The sequence below is a fragment of the Strix uralensis genome, chromosome 9 (assembly GCF_047716275.1).
Source record: "Strix uralensis isolate ZFMK-TIS-50842 chromosome 9, bStrUra1, whole genome shotgun sequence".
NCBI classification, from domain to species: domain Eukaryota; kingdom Metazoa; phylum Chordata; class Aves; order Strigiformes; family Strigidae; genus Strix; species Strix uralensis.
Window position 1 is genome coordinate 1,969,650 of NC_133980.1, and position 19,631 is coordinate 1,989,280.

The 19,631-nt window shown below is 40.6% G+C and overlaps 2 protein-coding genes across 3 annotated transcripts in view; both read left to right on the top strand.

Moving 5' to 3' along the window:
• TIPARP (TCDD inducible poly(ADP-ribose) polymerase) overlaps nt 1–18,883 on the top strand; it is a 43,097-nt gene extending 24,214 nt beyond the window's left edge. For both annotated transcript variants that reach the window (XM_074878393.1, XM_074878392.1), the window contains 4 exons: nt 10,912–11,080; nt 12,576–12,757; nt 16,679–16,954; nt 18,149–18,883. In XM_074878393.1, the coding sequence (XP_074734494.1) occupies nt 10,912–11,080; nt 12,576–12,757; nt 16,679–16,954; nt 18,149–18,596 (1,075 nt within the window). In that variant the 3' untranslated portion in view covers nt 18,597–18,883. The remainder of the gene's footprint in view (nt 1–10,911; nt 11,081–12,575; nt 12,758–16,678; nt 16,955–18,148) is intronic.
• LEKR1 (leucine, glutamate and lysine rich 1) overlaps nt 18,644–19,631 on the top strand; it is a 96,910-nt gene continuing 95,922 nt past the window's right edge. The window contains exons 1-2 of the mRNA XM_074878389.1: nt 18,644–18,778; nt 19,547–19,612. The gene's annotated coding sequence lies outside the window, so the exon portion shown is untranslated. The remainder of the gene's footprint in view (nt 18,779–19,546; nt 19,613–19,631) is intronic.

Below are 19,631 nucleotides of genomic sequence, written 5' to 3' on the forward strand. Positions count from 1 at the left end.
TAACACGGTTTTAAGTTAGGTTTTGAAGTGGGGGGTAAACATTTTACTATGTATCGTCACCAGTTTCTTCTTACACAACATCATCTTGTATCAGAAGAACCTGCTAAACCTTTCCATGTGGACCGCTCGGACTTGGTGTGACTCCTCGTGGAGTTCACTGGTGGTCACTGCAACCTGGCTTCCCTTGTGTTCCTGGACGATGTTGTGTCTCCTGGCAACAAGATGCAGATAGCAGCGTGTTGAACCTTGCTGAGAGGCTCGCAAACATGCTAGAACAGCTCATCGTTCACATGGTTACCGCATTATTTGGCTAAAGCTATTAATCTCTTGTGGTCAGACTAGCTTTACAGGCCTATCTATACAGATTGCATACAAGGAAATGTCTGTTCAGCAGTTTGCATGTCCAAGAAAGGCCGTGCAGAAGCCAGCCTGACAACCAGTGGGTGGTAGTTGTTTATTCTCCTTTGTTTTAAACACATTTTACAGGGCATAGTAAGTGATGATTACAGTCTGCATACATAATATTGCCATTGTGTGCTGCTCCAAGAAAGTTGGGCCGTTCAAGAAAGTGTTGAGCTGTTGGCTCAATTAGAGAATAAGCTCTAAATTCAAATATGATGTTCTTCAAGTAGCTATTTATATAAAGCTATCTTCATCTTAATGTTAGTGAGATGAGTAATGTACAATATACATCAAGTTGTTGCCTTTCACCTAAGGGAACGTGATCTTAAAGAAGGAAAAGTGGTAAACCTTGTTTAGTTACTTCTTTGTAATACAACTTTGTAATACGACTGCCTCAGATACTTACTGCAGTTTGGCCTCCATCTGAATATAAAACTTTATTGTAAATTGTTTATATTTTTGCTTTCTTAAGGCTATCAAGTATTTAGAGCCAAATGCCAAGCTATCGAAACAAATGGGGGAATATGAACTTAAGCAGGTTAAAATACTTAGAAGCACTCAGATTTCTTCATGCATGTGAGGAGAGGCCCTGGAGAAGTTCCAGCTTGCGGCGAACTTTTAGAGAGAACAATGCCAAGTACTGCTTTCCAGCATGAGAGTACCCAAGCTGGGATATTTTAAGATGCTCTTTAGTAAGGGGAAATACTTGGCTGCAGAACTGAGCAGGTTTTCCCCACACACACACACCTGTCCAATCATGCATATGTTGCTTTTCAAAATAAGCAACATCATTACTGATTACATGAGGATTTGTTTAAAACAACTCTGCAGTTCCTGACCCATCAGTTCCCCCTCTTTGGCTGAAAATTCCACCCCTTCTGTTGGCAGAGACATCCCTGTGTGCCATGGGAACTGCAGCGTCTGTTCAACTACGTGTACCCCAGCATATCCCAACTCATGTGAAACAGCAGCTTCTCATAGTTGCTTTGATTATTTTTTTTTTTCCTGTAATTTCTCTTCAGTTTTATGAAATGGCTCCTTCTATCTAGAAGAGAAAGGCTAAAATGAAATGGCTCCAGTCAGGGAAAAGCAGGTGGACCTCCAGTGGTACATATTCTGCCTGGGAGCCATTGACTAATTACTCAGTATACAGGCATGGTTCTTGGATGAAGTCAGAGTAAATATTGTGTGTTCCCCCTGGGGTTGTCAGTGGGCATACGGAGGGACCTGAGAAGGAGCAGGAAGGACAAAAGGAAACTAGTTTTCCTTTGTTCTTGTGTTCATGGGATGACTTGTTTCTCTGATGCTGTTAGAATACGCTTATATGATTTTTAAAATTTTATAGAGCACAGTGGAAGCATTTCAGTCGTTCAGGGACACCTGCACATGGTCTGACCAATTGATAGTTAAATTTAGGAAGTTATCTTTCTGATTTGCACAGCTGCCACAGTGTATGAGATAACTCATGTTATTGATAACACCGGAGATGAGAAACCAGCTGAAATTCACTGTGCCTGGCGATTTTGTGTGTGGTGTTTCTTGAATATACACAGCTGAATGGTTTTGAACTTCTTTTAATTCCTTGCTAGAAGGAATGCAAGACAGAGACTCTAAATAAAAAGCATGTGAAGAGATTTTAGAAGTGTTCGCCTTGTGCTTTATAATAGTATGCTCCAATGAATTCCCATGTGCTCCACTTTATAGTATCATTTACATATGAAATAAAACTAATTGGGTTCTAGTTATACAAATCTAGGGAAGTTACAAGTGTTATGCTGAGCTGCCATAGGAATCGGCAATCACTCATATATCCCTTTTCTTGTTTCACGTCAATAAACAGATTACAGTTTTGGAAACAGCTGTCACCTGGCTTCAGGTTGAGGTCAGTCTGTTCCCTGTGTACTTAGGGTAATAAAACAGTCCTTTCTGAAACAAAGATTTATAATTGGTGAAACAGATTGCTCAGAAGAGCTGCTTACAGGTAATCCAGCAGGCACAGCATTGCAGCATTGTCTGCCTGCCCGTTTCAGTAAGGATGAGGAACAGAAAGAGGCTGTTACAATTATTTGCTTAGCAGGAGCAGTGATCGTGAAGTTCCTTTCTAGTTGGTACACGTATTTGTTGAAATCAGTAGGGATTTGAGCTGAGTAATAATTCTAAAATATGATACTTTTAGTCAAATGTATAAATGAGTCTTTTTGGGGGGGCGAAGCTGGATGTGGAGGGTGTGATGTGAAACATTGCACGGAACATTCCAAAACCAAAACATCCAGAAATGGTGGTCACTAGTCAATGTTAGACTTGTGTATGATGAAATTGATGTAGTTCCATTATTTATCATAAATCTCAGAGGTATTTTAAGTCCTGAGGTTGGATAGAATTTGTAAAAAAAAAAGCAGGCTTGTCTGTGCAGAACATTTTTGAAAAATGGGGCTCCATCTGAGCGCTTTAGAAAGTGTTCATATTGCAGCTTTGTGAAAGCAAATGCCTCTCGTGGCGTGAAAACTTTGTCCTGTATCAGCTCTGTTGCCACTCAGAGCTGTGCTTGTGCTGTCTCTAAAACATCTACCGATATAAAAATTGGAGCTAACAAACAAAACTCTCTGCAAAACATATCCTCATCCGGTGTGGGTAGGAGACCTTTGAAACCAGAATGTGCCTCAGACAAGGACATCCATGTTTATCCTCTACTGCAAATAGAAGATGCAACTTGGATTTGAATTATGAAATATGGTACATGCAGGAATCCCTGGAAGATTGGAGTGTGTTTGACATCCTCATTGCTACAGATTTTTAGAACTTAACAGTACTTCACACCAAAGGACCACGCTTTTAACCCTGTGTCTCATGATCAAAAGTGGCCAACAGTGGGTTTCTTGGGAAGAGTGCAACACCAGAACAAACATACTTCTCAGGACAGTCTCTCATCTTCCAGCAGTCATGCCTCAATGACTTCCTGATCCAGAGATAGTATCTGTGTGTGTGAGAGAGCTTGATGGAATTTTTAAATTTTTTTTTTTTCTGCCAGAAAAGATCTGGGGCCAGGCTTTCTGGCTGGTTTCTCATCTGGCTGGTTTCACCTAAGCTGTATATATATATGGACACCAATACCCCACTAGTTGTTTCAGATTTACAAATGTGCAAGTCAGGCTAGACCCTCTCACTCTGAAAATTAGAGAAGATTGCTTTTTCAAGGACCCTCAGTCACCAGTTGTAGAGGCAGGAGAACCTGCCTTTCCAACTTTTTTGGAAGTAAGTACCGGAAAAGCAGTAAAGCTACTACTATATTGATAGATTATTTTTTTCTCTGATGATGGAGACTCTTAAGTGTAGAGGTAAATCTTTCTGTAGCACCTTTCTCTTTTCTGAGTCTGTCTGACTGCACCCCTCCTGCATGGCTTACAGTCATGGCAGAGAGAAGCAGTGTGAAACGGCTAGGGAACAAATTAAGTAAAACATGAAACTAATTTCCTGCTCTCTCACCTGCTGCCCCTCTCTTCAGTTTAAGGATGATGAGATGCTGATAACATCAAGACTGCAGGATCATGTTTACCAGCTTGTTTTTGTTCTTGCCCTGATGCAAAATACTGCTGCTGTGAGGGAAGGTTCCTGTTTTCCTTTCATACTCCTTACAGCAATAAATAGGATTTGGCTGCGTTTCTATTGTTGTGTTGTGAAGAGCAGTTTGATGAATGTCCCTTCGTGAGTGTTACCTGGGCCCTTGCTTACTGCAGCTCCCCATGGAATCAACATTGGTTTTGATGGGAGCAAATTTTGGCTGCTGTTGTCTAAGATCTGATTTTCCTATTTCAGTACCTTTGCTTTAAAAGAAAGATCTTATTAAGACAATATACTTTAAGTGAAGTTTGGTTTCATACAGTGGCATTTAAACACTTGGTCCCTCACCTACAGCTGGACTAGAGCCTGCAACTTCAAACAACAAATGACATGAAATACTGCTGATTTTGCAGAATGGAAATGCCTGACTTATATCTCCTACAGGAACTGAGTTCAATTTGACTAATCTTTCAAACTTAAGTACAAAAGGTTTTCATACCTGTTTGGATCTTTTCAGTTCATTTGTTCCCCTTACAGGTTGTTGCTATTGCAGAGAGGAACTGGTTTAGTCATAGAGAGAAAATCAACAGTTTCATCATCTAAGTGGTGTTTTAACTCTCAGTCTTGCTTTGTATCACAGCTGTTCTGATGGGAACCGAGTTTCATTTCCTGTACAGACCTTTGTTGATCGCTAGGTTTCTTTTTTTTCTGAACCCTGGTTGTGGTAAGGCTCATGACATATAACTGAACTTAGGGGAAGAGTTCGAAACCACATGTGTTTTCATAGCACTTACAAAAATATTTCTTCTAGTCACCTATTTGTACATAACATCTAGCAAACATTTGCCTTACTGAATGGAAAAAACACAGATGATTCACACAGTAGACTGAAGTTCTTCAGAAGGGTGCAAGGAAGAGTGGGCCCAAATAGCCTTATTTTAGCAGGCTACATTCATCTGAAAAAAGACTTTAATGGTGTAACTTGCTAGCCAGGGTACCTACTCAGTTCAGTGTCCTGAAGAGATTATGTCTTTGTGTTACTTCTTATAGTCAGGGTATAGAGAAAATGTAACTTATCTGAGGAACCAGGTTCTGCTATTGAAAGCACTTGTGAAATTTTATTTTGAACTGCGCTGGGGTTGTGTGCTGTGTTTTTGAGAGAGTTCAATATGCTTATTCTTTCACTGCAAATAATTCTGTTGAAGTGCTTTATTTATATAAATAGAGACCTTTATTTGGTTAGTCAGTGAAGAGAAGTTCTTAAGAAATCTCTGTTCCCACCTCTGTCGCAGATTCTCTGTGGGACTTTGGAGAAACTGTTTTAGTTCTGTGTATCTGTCTTTCCCAGGGAAAAATGGGGATAGTGATTTTCTACCTCAGAAGTGAGCTGAGGCAAAGTTTTGTGGTGTTTTTAGAGGGGTTTTAATACATTTTTCTGTAGGAAAAGACAGCATTGTTTTTATTATTTGTTTCAAGCTGTACTGAAGGCTGTTCCTGCCGCATGATGCAAAGAGGTAGTGGGAGTAACGCTTTGCCCCACCAAGGTATTTGAACACATCTCCTGTTTCCCCAAACATCTGACAAACTATAGACTTCATCATCTCCTTCCTGCTCTTCTCTAGACTGATATTTCCAGACAGAGACTTCAAAGTCCATGAGTAGCAACACTAGATTATTTTTTTTTTATCGTGTCAGCTACAAAACTTTCCCTTTCCTGAACCCAAACTGCCCAAGAAAAGTATAAAGAGCGACGACCCCACTTACGGAGCTCGTCTTTTGGAGACGGTGCAGAGGAAGTGTTGGGAGGGGCCTGTTTCACCCCTGCGCCCCAGAAAGGATTTTAATTGCTGGTTTTGCGTGTGTGTTCTGCCGCTGTCATTGTCACAGCACCTGAGTGTTTCATCGCCATGGCACGTGGCATCTCCCGGAGGTGCAGTTAGCCGTGCAGTCACAGGCCCGCGCTGTCTTGCGTCTTCTCTCGTGCTCCCTTCAGGGCACAAAACAAGGTGATGTGTGTGCCTTGCTGGGTAGTTTTTCCCTCTCCCAATCTATATGTTATCCATAATCTATACATACTTTAGATAGTGTATGCTGTACCTCGGAAGTAGTAAATCATTATACTGTACTGAAGAAAAAGTGATGTTATGCTAAAGAACACACCAGACGTAACCTTGAGCATCTCGCATTCTTATTGTTCTTGAACCCTAAATTTGGGGTCTTTCGCCTGTATTTAGGCCTCGGGCAGCTGAGAGGTGCAGTTGTCACATTTGCTTTCATCACTGGTGTCTTAAAGCTGAAGGCAGGAATATAATCACGCAATCACTTGCTGTAATCACAGTTCATTTTTTTTCATGGCTTTGCATTATGTAAGCTGGTAATAGGCTTTTTAGTATACAGAGGAAGTGCTTTAACTGAAGAGCTATTATTAAACAACTTTGCTAAATATATTTTAGGATTTCAGAGCTTAAAAGCCAGTAAATGTTATAATTTGAGAAAGTTAATGCTTCTGAATAGAGAAATACACTGTTAAAGAATGTAAATGAGGATTGGAGTAATAGATCTTTTATGTGAATCAAGGTTTTTTGTGAAAGAGTATCTTATTCCCAATGTTATAATTAGGGAAAAAAATCAGGTAGGCTTTTGGGCACACAGTGTGTTTTTCAGATGCAGTCAAATAAATGCACTTGTCTAGAATTTTCAGCTGTATAAAATAATACAGTGTTATTCTGAATAATTTATTGTTAGGTAGAAAACGTGTGGAGTTTAAAAGTTTTTAGTTAAAGTATTGAGGGAAAAAATAAAATGCTTGTATAGATTTCAGAGTGTTTAGATATTTGGTTACTTAATTTTCTGATAAAATTAATGGGTAGTAGCATTCTAAACACTTAAACAACTTGAAAAATAAAAATACCATTTTTAAAGCATTCCTAATTTAACAGAAGTTTGAGTTTGAGGAAGATTATGCTGTTACATCCTGAAACTGCTCAGCCTTTCCCTATTCACAGCTAAGGGAAATGCATAGAGAGTACCATGCCAAGAAATATCTCAACCACATTTTTTTTCTTCAAGAAATAATTAGAGCTTTTTTGGGTTCTGAGCTGCAGCTCTTCCTCTGAGAGAAACTTTTAAGTAAACCCAGGTAGCAACTGCCCAGAGCCGGTGTCCCCATCTTTAAGTGAAGAGTGATGGATTTGTATTAAACAAGCTGAAAGCCAGTGGTAAGTGCGTGGGAGGTGCTGTAGCACTTAGTGTTGTATTGTACATGGGCTTTCAAGAAGAATGTTTGCAGGGGTGGTAATCAGCTGGTTGGGTGCTTGATGCCAGAATTGTCAGAATAAGTCACTGGGCGATGACCATCCTGTCCTCAGTTTGCTTACAGGGGAGGGGAGTCTGATAAAGGAGAGGCAGAAACAGTGAGCTACAAAAATGTAAAAAATTCCAAACAGCAGACAATCGTTACATTTTTCAGTACTGAGAAATAATTTGGCACATTCTGTACAGGTTTCGCAGAAAAATTTCAGAGAAGCTGTTTTCACTGTAAGCTGTCATTTAGCTGCCAGACTTATAAATCTTAAAACAGACTATTATGAGATAGGTAAATGCACCCTTAGCTGTGCACGGATTTGGTTTGTTGTAGGAAAAAACTTACTGCAATTTGTTTTACTGGAATTGTATGTGAAGTTTTCATGTTGTTACAGCACCATAAGAAGCAAGCCACGCAAAAACCTGCAGTTCCCCACCTGTTTTGCAGTTAGAACAAATACCTTTTTTTGCATATTCACTGTCAACCTGGAGTTTTAGGAGTTCATCCTGAAGATCTGCTTCCTTTGCATTAAAAGCATGAGGAAAACATAGGGAGAACCATATTTTGGTATTTGACCTGAAAAGAGATCAAAAGTGAGAATGAATGCTCAAATTGTGAGGTTTTGTATGAGAAATAGCTTTTTGGGTATTTGTTTTCTACAGTATGCAGCACAGTATCTGGGGGTCTTGATTCAGGACTTGGATTGTAGGTGCAACATAACCCCAAAAGAGTGAGTCCAACTCCTCTCTCCAAAAGGATAATGCAAACAGTATCAATTGCTAAATTTTCTCAAAAGCAACAGCTTTATTAGGCACTGAAATTCAGAATTGTAAGACTACATTTTGATGAGAAAAAGCCAATGTCCCTAAAGTAGCATTAAAAATGTATTCATGAAGAAATTCACTCCAAAAATCATGTTTATGGTGCTGCCTGCAAATACTATAAATAATAACACAGCTTGGTATTTCAGAGAGATGATTTCCTCATGATTTCACACATTGTTTTGAAATAAAGTAGATTGTAGCTTGTTGTTATGGAACAAAATGACTACATACCAGGAAGGTGGGGTGATCTCTTACTAGTTTTTTCATTCCCGAATGTGTGTGTATTTTTTTTTAAGTCCTACATTTAATTTCAGTCCCTTCGTACTGGTCATTTATTTCGCTTAGAGCTGGTTTTCCTTCTGACTAGATCTGTCTTGTATCTCTTGTATCCGATGTTTTTCTGGCCGGGCTATTGTTATATGCATTTTCTTGAGTTGCGTGGGTGCCCAAGCAGTAGCCACTGATGCAGCGGGCTGTGGAATGTCAGCTTTAATTAGTATATCTTTAATTAGTCTATCACACTTGTTGCGGAGGGATGCGGCTCGGATGGGAAGACGCGGGTTATCAGAACACACCTCCGACACAGAATAGCTGGTTTCCTCCCGTACTCCCATTCTAACCATAATGATTTGGTGTGCTGTTGACGCAAGGAGGGAACACGCTGTTAAACCTTCACAGATTTGGTGTGATAGCATCGTCCTGACAAAATTTTCATCTTAATTAGTGGGGCTCTAGGGCAATTTTAGAGAACCACGTGCAGGGAACTGGCGAGATGTTCCCTTTCGGTGGGAAGTGCTTGGCAGAAAGGGGAAGAAAGCTGGCCAGAGCTGTTCCTGCCACAGGCAGGTCTGCGGTGACAGGGACAGCCACCCTCGGGGTGAATTATCCCCAAAATGGGTCGGACAAAGCTCGTGCCGGTTGGGGCGTGGTCTGGGGGTGCTGGGGGAGTTGCAAAAAGAATGATTTTTATGTCCAAAGAATTTTAAAAGTAGCTTGTGGAGTTGCATTTTTAAGACATTTTGATTTGACTTTTGGGACTATCCTATCTTTTCTTTAAGCCTATATGAGCGCTTCTTGAAAACAAAGAGAGCAATCTAGATTGACCCAAACAGCGGTGGATCAGGTCCCCTGATTGTGAGTCTGTAGGAACAGACACGTCGTCCTTTTGTCTATGTCAGGAAAGCACGTAATACTTCAAACTGTGCTTAGCACTTCACAGACCCCAATGCAATTAATTGATGATGATAAACACTAAGAACAGCTACGCACCTGTACCTCCTGTTGAGGAATGAAGGATCATTCCAGCTGATCATCATTTTTGAAAGTGGGAACTCTTCAGTAGTTTTCTGTGAAAGTAGTATAATAAAACTCTTCAGCAACTGTACCAGTAAGAGTGTGAAATAGCTAGCAAAATTGCAGCCATTCTCAAGCAAATCTGTATTCATAAAATCGTATAGACGTTTAGAATAGCTGTCACTTGATGTGGCAAATTTCATACACAGCACTTTGATCTCTATGGTATTAATGTGCCAAAGTTTTAGAAATAAACTGTAGATTTCAAGTATCAGCTTGATTTATGTTTACTCTTAAGAATTCAAAGAAAATATTTTATATAGTCTCAAAAGCTGCATTTCCAGTTGCCAAAGATTAGTAACTGTTAATGAATACCAGTAAGCTGACAAGTTGTAAAGAGATTGTAAAAGTAGAAAGCTAATTATGTAAACAGCATTATTTTGGAAATATGTTAATCCCAGTTCTAAAAAAATGGCTTTTAGGGAGTGAATATTACTGTCATTTCTTCCAATTTCTATGAATTTCTTAAGTTCTTGATTGCTAATAAACCAGTGCTTGTCTAATGATTGGCAGAGCTGTAGAACTGTGTGCTGTACTTGGGAACGTTCTTTAATTTGATGTCTCTCTCTTAACACCGACTAATGAAACAGCGTTAGAAACTGTTTGCTGAGGCTTTTCCACAGTCACTGTTAAACATGACTTTGTAAAGTGTAGAGGAAATGCACTTCTATTTTCTCCTTTAGATGAAGGGTACACTCTGGTTCTTAATTTGCAGCACCCTGTTGTTGTTAGGTCCTTTGGAAGGTGCCAGTCACTTTATGTGAAGTTGCCTACTGGCGTTGATTTCTGTAGCAGCAATATAGCTACTCAAAAAAAAAAAAAAAAAAAGGCACGCCAGTATTCCTCAGTGTAGGCTCCAAAATTGTAAAATCATGTTTCCTTTTCATATTATGCTAGTTCTCCTCTGTTGCACGTGATGAAAGATACTCGAACTCTCTGGTGGATTGGCAGCAGATGCTCCTCATCTGGAGCCATTTACATTTTCTTTTCTTCCCTGAAGCACTAACTTTCACAAGAATAACCTTTTGAATAGTATGTGGCTGCTTCATCAAATATGGTTGTGTGATGTATTGACTTAGTGTACTCAAAATGTCAAGGATATGTATATTGATTTTTGTACCCTTCACGCATACTGGATAAATACCACTGGACTGGGAAGACTGCTGCGTTTGGGTTTTTTTTGTCTTTCTGTGCTGAAGACCATGTTTTTTCCACCATTGTCCAACTCTTTTGAAGAGTTACTTTGCCCTCACAGCTCTTCAGTGCCCTGCTCTACTCACTTGTCTCTGTGTTTTGCCCGCTTCAAGCTCGTGGGACGTCCTCGTGGTCACGGGGGTTGTGTGACATGGGCACAGCCAGACCGAGGGTATCTCCGAAGTGCTCTTTGCCAAGTGGAGTTCTGTCTGTTTTATTATCTCTGAATAATGGATTACAAAGGTGAGAATTTGTTGTTTTTCTTGTTCTTTCCAGGGGACATGAGTTTTGGGTGGATTTGAACGTTATGAAATTATATGAAACTGTTGAGTTTGACCAAATGCGGCGGCTGTCCACACCTTCCTGCCCCAGCTCCAGCTCCAACTACTACACGGTCTGGAAATACTTCTGCAGGGACCACTTTGGCTGGAGAGAATACTCTGAGGTATTTAACTCGTTCCAGAATCCTGCTCTGGGGTTGTAATCCCAAACTCTATGTACAGTATATACTATAAACTATATATACGTTTTTAGTCTGTTTCCTCTTTGAACGTTCAGGAAGGTTACTTAAAGTTACTGTTGAGGAAGATAATCAAGAAGGTCAGCGTTGAACTGAAAAAGCAATAAAAGGAGAACTCTGCTCTGCTGGACTGTGCCTTGAATTATCCCTGAAAACGTCAGAGATGCAGAGGCTGACCAAATAGTCAAATCTGAGAGCAGACTGGCCCATGTCAGTACCAAGAAAGTCCTTTCTAATCCCTAGAAATCTGGTTTTAAGATGGGGAGACAGCTTTCTGCAGCCATTTAGCTTTGCAGTTTTTCATTAATTTACCTGTCCCCAAAGATACCTCAGCGCAGGACGTGAGCCTCCAGAGTCACTGGATCCAGCCCTTCACTGTCTCGTAGCTGTACGCTGCTGCAGCCAGATGGTCCCACAGCTGCCAGCCCCTCCTCCTTAGGGACCTTTTCCCAAATGTCTAGTTTAAATCTATTCACCGATGGTTTACGCACACTCGTTCCAGTGTCACTGTTGCCCGTTGGTCTTTAACAGTCCCAGTTTTCCCTATCAGGTTTTAAATAGGCCTTCTCTCTTCCAACTCTTTAACCCCAATTATGGACACAGAAGTCACATCTGCTGTCAGAGGGTATTGTGCTAGACCAAACCAAACCAAACCCAAAATACTTCCATTCACTTCTTTCAAGTAAGCTCTCCAGTAAGCTTTGTAAATACCTGTGGGAGTTAAGAGCTCATCTTTGGCTGGCCAGAGCTGTACAAAACCTCATCGGACTCTTTACAGTTTTGGCAGTACCAGAAACACCTCCTCCAGTGTCAACTGGATCATGTTCATCTTTTTCATGCAACATGCTGACTTTGTAAGCGTGGTAGGAAGCTTAAGGCAGAGTGCTGTATACAGTTTGAGCCTTTGCAATTGAAAAAAAACCTGCAAGAACTGGAGAGAGTATGGGAGAAAGCACCACAAAGAAGACGAAGTTTAGGATGTTTCACCTGTGAGGAGAAGTTAAAAGAATTGGGTTTCTCTAGCGTAGAAAAGGGGAAAAAAAAAAAAAAGAGAATATATTAATATATGAAAGATCGTTCTACAGCAGACTTCTGCTTTTCACATTCAGCAGGCAGAGATAAAAAGTAATTTGTGGCAAGGGAGTTTCAGGTTAGATATTGGAAATAACATTTGACATGTAAAAACGAGATGGCACCAAGACGGTAGGGAAGTTGTGAAACTTGCCTTGTTGACAGATCTTATAAACAGGTAATGGAACGTTGTCAGGGCTCTAAATGTACTTGTGCCTCAGAGCAGGGGAAAGAGAGGAGAGGGGAAGGGAGTAGAGAGGGATTCTTTGAGGTCTCTGGCAAAAATATTAATTTTGAACATGAAATTTATCATGTGTATGTTTTTGTTTTCTTAATTTTCTTGAAACAGCCTGTTGTAAGATTGATAGAAGAAGCCAGCTGCCGGGGTCTGAAAGAGGTTCGGTTTGTTACCTGGCATAATCAGTATATCTTAAACATCAAGGATGGATTCCAGCAAAATGCGTGTTTCAGAAGAGAGATCAAGAGGAGACCCCTTCTTCGCTCATGCATTGTGCTGATGCCGTTTTTACAGTACGTATCCCAGCAAAATGGAAACTTTGCATTTGTCCGTCCCTGAGAGTTGTGTTCCTTAAGATGTGGCAAGGAAATGGGCATCACTGGGTAGAAACATCAGAAGCAATAAGAAAAAATCTCAGTCATACCGGCAGCTTTTGCTTGTCATTTTTCAAGATAAATATTACCTGAGGAACTCCTTCCCGCTAGGCTCTGTTTGTTATTTAAAGATTACAGTGTACCTTGTGGATTGCAAAACCTCAAGTTTGCCAAAGTGTTGTCCAGCTTTCAGCATCTCACTGGCTGTAGTGGTTGCCAGGCTATCCATTCTAGGTCCCATAAAAACGAGCGTTCAGAAACATTTTATAATTTTTCAAGCGCAATTAAAACAGGCCTTGTTTTTATTGTCATCTCGACTGGGGGGGAACACACTCGCCCATCAAAGGCAGAGTGAGGAAAGTGTTGCACTGTAGTCATTTTTGATTACAAGTCATAAAAATGCCATTTTTGTGATCTCACCAGCACAGCTGGAAACATTATTGTCAGAGTTCAGTAGTTAGGAACATATTGTCCTGTTAGCAAGGGGGTGGAAGTCATTAGGCTGACGGGCAGCTTGGCATGCTGGGCCAATCAAAGGAGCTTTAACTGCTGCAGTAGGGCTTGAGTGCTCATTAGCTTGCAGAGCCGTTACCGCATCTAATTGCCAGGGGAAGGTGAATTTGGTCAGAGCCTCAAAACACGTGGTTCGAAGAAACATTTTTAGATACGGTTTTACAGGAGAGCAACCCAAAATTACTAGAGATACTGAGAGGATGCAGGTAAAAAGACCAAGCATGGACTTTCTGGTTATAGCAATCCTGATTATCACCTTAATGAAAAATAAGGATTTCAGGTATTCTCTTGGTGTTTTGCTACCAGTGACTGTTTTACTACAGTGTAAGTCTATAATTTTGAGATATGCTAAAATTATGCAATTCCCACTAATTTTAGTGGACCCTTGAGGGTTCCGTACTCATTAGGGCTTGACCATAACTATTCATGCCAGCTACCAAATCTATAAACTAAGCTCTGAAATTTCTGTTGTTCTTAGTAAACCTCATTCTTCTTTTCTTTATCTAAAGACCTTGTAATGCTTATTTAAAAATCTACCAGTTCTTAGCAAGGAAAAAAAGAGTATTTTAAATATTTATAGGAGCTCTCTTTAAGAAGCCAGCATTTGCCTCCACTTACCTCATAATGCTACCTGAGATTTTTTATTTCCCTCCCCTCCCACCTGCTTGAATCTGTTGTAAAATTGGGAAAGAATTCTTGAATAGAAACTGTGGGAAGTGGATGATAGTGGTTGACAAATGTTGACTTTTTAATGGCTTCCCTTGTATAATAAATGCTTACAAATAATTTACACTAGTCAGAAGAAATGAACAAAGTACAACAAAGGATTGCAGAATTTTTATGGTGTTTGATGTCTTACTCATTAAACCATAACTTATTGTTAATCCATGCTTGGTCTTCCAGTCCAAGTGTGAGTGAATGTGGTTCTACAGTAATATTTTTTACCCGTTGACTTGAGGAGGGGAAAAAAAAATAAATCAAATGCACACTGCAATATTGCAGACTGCTGTTTTCATATTCATTCTTAGAAAAATCCAGCTTCTGGGTTTCTGTTAAACTATTAATAAACAGTGAGAAGAATTTTGAGTTGAGTCAAATGCATGCAAATAAAGTGAGGTCTCTTTTTAGCCTTGAAGAGCAGGTGAAAGCCACGTGAACACTCTCTTGAAGAGTACGTCTGCTCTGAAAAGTGTGAATGCTATTACAGTTTACTGTCTCTCTGATCCAAATCAAAAGTATGAATTTAAAAATACTTTTGTTTTTCCCCCAACGTTTTTTCTAGACCTGAAAAGCTCAACCTGCAATCAGAAAATCACATTCAGTTTTTTCTGGGTCACACAAAAATTCACACACAGTTCTTTCAGGCTCGTATATCACCAGCATTAAGTATTCTGAAAGGCAACCTTAACTGACATTTGTGTAGGTAAGATGTGAATAGCAGTACAATTCTTATTTATCTAGATAATTATGTTGGCTCTGCAGAGAAGAGCAGGCTAACGAGCAGGGACAATCAGCAGTTGCTCTGCGATTGTGTTTCGGTGCACCTTGAGAACAGATTGCCTGGGTGCAGAAGTCACGGTTCCGCGGGTTTTCAGGCAGCAGCGTGCCTGAACAAAAGCAGATTGAGTCCCCAAGAGTCACTGTGGAGAAAATGGCTTTGCCTTTAGCAGGTTGGTTGGTTTGTTCTCCAGTAAACTTCCTTTTCACAAAGACAGCGTAGGGAATGGAGTTTGCCTGGAGTGTGCGAAATCCCCTTGCGTGTTTGTGGGAGGCAGGATTTGGCCTCGGGTTTTGTCGGAGCTCCGCCCGCCCAAGATGAATACGCAGAGGATTCACTTTCCCCATTTTCCCCTTGCCAGGACAGGTTTTCTCCTCATGCTTTGGCAGTGACATGTTAGCAGAACACAAGTGACTTGAAGAAATTTTATGAATTAATGTTCATTAAACTTAACTTTAATGAAATTTAATTTAAGGTCATCTGTGGGGTGCGGAGACAAGATTCACCTTGTGTCTTTCCAGCCAGCCAGGGGGTGGGTACCTGTGACTTTGTAGCCTTTCCTACCAAGAGCTGCCTAATTCTGGGTGCACCTCACCCCTTTGCATTCATTGTGGGTTGGTCCTGGAGTCAGTAACAGCTTTGCCTATAAAAATACTGTGGTAAAATACTCATCTGGTGAAATTTGGAGACAGTTCCAGGTGTTCTTTGGAACCAAAAGGCAACCTCAGCAGCTTGCAGGAGCTGAAGAGCTGTGGGCTTACAGTGTGAAACCCAGAGCCTGAAGCTGCAAGCTGTGCTTGCTCAAAGTATGTTCATTGACGTAAGAGGGAGAACTCCAGGAAGTAAGGATTATTCCGCAAAGTAAGGCTTGCTTGTTCACGTTATAATCAGGTGAACATAAGCCACAAATGCCACACTCTTTATCTAAATTCAGCAGCTTCAAGAGTGAAAAATTCCACAGAGGTGCAGGTATTTAAGTACAGAGTCTCGCCACACCACGGTTGGGGTCCTTAACTGGACTTTACTGGTGTCCATTCTTGTTCTGGTATCCGTGCTGCTTTTCTGTCACGGCCGTTGCAAGCGGCAGCTCCCCTCCCTCACCCCTTCCTGACTTCTTACCTGGCAGCAGTCCCAGGAGGAGGGGCTGGGCTGGCGCATGAAAATAAGCAACTGCAAATGCAAATCTACATCTGGCCTGTGCAAATGAAAATAAGAGAGCCTTCCTCGGCACGATGCTGGGTAGCGCTGAAAACAGCATCTCCTCTTCTACATAATGCAGTGAAACGTCAGTGAGTTTTGCCTATAAAATGTTATTAGTTGAGGTTATTCATTATTCATACTGTACAAGAAAGTGTATGTTTCTACTCCCTATATTGTATTCTAAGGAAGTTAGGTCAAATGTTGCCATATTATTAATCTTTTCTTATTCTGTATGCCCTATCAGCTGTGTTAAAATCGCTGATACTTCATAGCTAACACACCAGATAGTTGTACTTGGTAGCGTGCTGCCTTTCTGTACTTTATAACCCCATCCCAGAATGTGAAAAATGACCACAGTAGGCTTTTAAACACCATCAAGCAGTAAGATTTCCCTGCGTGGATCAGCATCCCTGAAAGTCAAAATGTTGTTGTTAGTGTGGATGGAGGAGTTATTAAAATGGCAGAAATAGCTGGTCCGTTTGTTTTAAACAAGCATTAAAGATATGTAAATTGTTGCAGAACTGAAGAGCAGCAATTGCTTAAGACGTGTTGGTGATGAAATAAATGTGATGAGAAGCTGTTCTGTTTGTGAATGTTTAAGGACAAACCTTTTCTCTTTCCCCAACTAGGACTTTAGGTGGCAACTCTCCAGTACCCTCTCTGTCAGCTGAACCTGCTGCCTCGCATGTCTTATCTCCAACTGCTGTTACCTCTCCAAACTTCTATCCTGAAACCTGGATTAGTATGGATCCATCTCAGGACTTCATCCAAGTGCCTGTTCTGAAGGAAGATAAAAGCTATAGAACCATTTATAACCTGTTTCACAAGACTGTGCCAGAGACCAAATATAAAATTTTGAAAATTCTGAGAGTGCAGAATCAGTTTCTTTGGGAGAAATATAAAAGGTAAGATAATGCAAATACCGTTCTTTTACAATAGCGGAAAAATACCTTAAATTATGTAATTTGGGCTGCAAATAGAAATTGATCATTAAATAGAATACATAAACTCCAGATTTCTGAAGGAGCATCTTCAGTTGAACAACGTCATCTGAAAAATATCCTGAAATTTCCTGTGTAAGAGGTTTTAACGTACTGTCTGCTGGTAACTGCTGTAAAATGTATCTTCACAGAAACTTCAAAACAGATCTAGGGTATCTGGTTGAAAAATCTTCCCATTCACTTTCAAGCTGAACTAGGAGGAATTTTCATCAGATAATCTCTGGATTGAGGACAGCCATTAGTGCCCTGGTTCCCCAGAACACGACGACCCCCCGGGGCCTTACAGTGGCCTCACAGAGACGAAATCCTGTCTCAGTCAGTCCTATTCCAACCAGAGACGCTGTGTCTGAAAGTTACTGTCTGCTGACCGCTTCGTAACTGAGCTGCAGTTAGATTGTGGATTCTCTCTCCCTTCTCGAGAAACGCAGGAGCTCAGGAGAGGGCGAGGGATGGGCTGTGTGAGCAGAGACTTTCCTACAGCATTTGTGCTGGTCTAGAGCATCTTCACCCCCATCCCGTCTCTTAATAACTCCTCTCTGAGGTCTCTTCAGAAGCTGTAGAGGCATTTAATTTTCGCAGGGCTGTTGTTTTCACTCTGAGGAAGATTTCCTTCCGCATCCAAGGTGAAATACAGGCAAAGATAAGCAGGCGCTTCTCAAGCCGCTTTGCCTTTGCTGCTGAAATCTTGAAATCTTAAGGATGGGCCATTTCTAGATAATCAGAACCAGATAATTTTCATCCCAAGTATATTAAGAGATTCTCCCAAGCACTACTTTTAATTACTGTATTTCAGAAAGATTGGGAGAGATTACAAAATTAACATCCTGCTCCTATTTTGGATTATTAAACAGGTGAGAGTGCTCGATGCTTCCAGCAGTATCAGCTCAGGACCTTTCAAAAATACTTATTTCAGACAAAAGCTTTCTGTGAAGGTGCAAGACCCACTCTGCTATCCCTACAGAAATGTTTTCCTCTCTCCTCTTACAGCTTTACTATTCCAGAGGATAATACTGATACTTTAAGAGCTGTAGTGAAAACTGCTTTTCCCTTGCAAATCTGCAGTGAATACTCATCTTCACTTTCCGTTTTCTATTCCAGGAAAAAGGAATATATGTCAAAAAAAATGACTGGGCTTGACAGGATAATGAATGAAAGGCATTTGTTCCATGGCACCTCCCAGGACGTGGTGGATGGGATCTGCAAGCACAACTTCGACCCGCGCGTCTGCGGGAAGCATGCCACCATGTTTGGGCAGGGCAGTTACTTTGCCAGAAAAGCGAGTTATTCCCATAACTTCTCCAAAAGGTCCCCCAGAGGAGTTCATTACATGTTCCTGGCAAAAGTACTGACCGGAAGGTACACGGTGGGAAACCACACCATGAGGAGACCTCCGCCGGTCAACCCCGGCAGCATCACCAGCGACCTCTACGACTCTTGTGTGGACAATTACTTTGAGCCTCAGATTTTTGTCATTTTTAACGATGATCAGAGCTACCCTTATTTTATTATCCAATATGAAGAAGTTAGCAACACTGTCTCCATTTGAAAACTTGCGCTGCTGAATTATTCATTTTAATAAACTCTCTTATCTGGCATTGGTAGCAGTTTTTGTGGAAAAAAAATTGGACATTGCAGAACTGGTTAAATTACTTGCTTGGAAGGAACTAAATCTCAAAATATAGAAAAGAAGATCTGAAGTGACCAATTGTGCACTTGCTGTTTGATTATGTATGTGCAAATTGTAAATATTTTTCCATTGTTTATAGTTGAAAATCTGTGCCTTTTGTTATAAAACACTGTTTATTTATGTTAGTAAATATTCATGTTTGAAAATGTGTGTGTGTGTAATTTCAGTTGTGTTCTGTGCATATTAGAGTGGCTGGAAAATTGCTTGTGCCCTGATCTTGAAATCTTAAGGATGGGCCGTTTTTAGATAATCAGAACCAGAAAATTTTCATCCCAAGTATATTAAATAAGAGAATTCTCCTAAGCACTATTTTTTATTATTGTATTTCAGAAAGATTGGGGGAGATTACAATATTAACATCCTGCTCCTATTTTAGATTATTAAACAGGACAACACAACTAAAGACATCATTTTCTAAAATCAGCCCAAAGTAAAATCAGGAAGAGGTTAGTATGGCGCGCAGCCCAGCAGGGTTTGGACCTGGGTGGCTTCCCAGCACCTCCTGGGACATCCAGTTTATCCCTTTTTGCCGCTGTGGCCACCCAGGCACTGCCAGAAGCCAGTGGGTCTGTGCCATAGAGCCCCTGGGCACGTGCCACCAGTCCCTGTAGTTCTGGGGAACAGATTTCTTGGAAAAGAAATGCCGAACAAAGCCTCTTTTTGATGAGGTTTTAAAATTTGATCAAAGGATGACAATTTGTGTTAATGTCACTTAACGATATGAAATTAATTTTAAAATGATTGATACATTAAAATAATTGCCAACACATAATCCCTCATTTAATCAGGGTATTTTTTGTGTTTTCCAGGCAGCTGTGCTCGGCTCAGTGCTCTTCAGTAGCTGTAGCAGTGGTGTGGGACAGAAACAGAAATAAGTGAGTGGTGTTTGCAGCT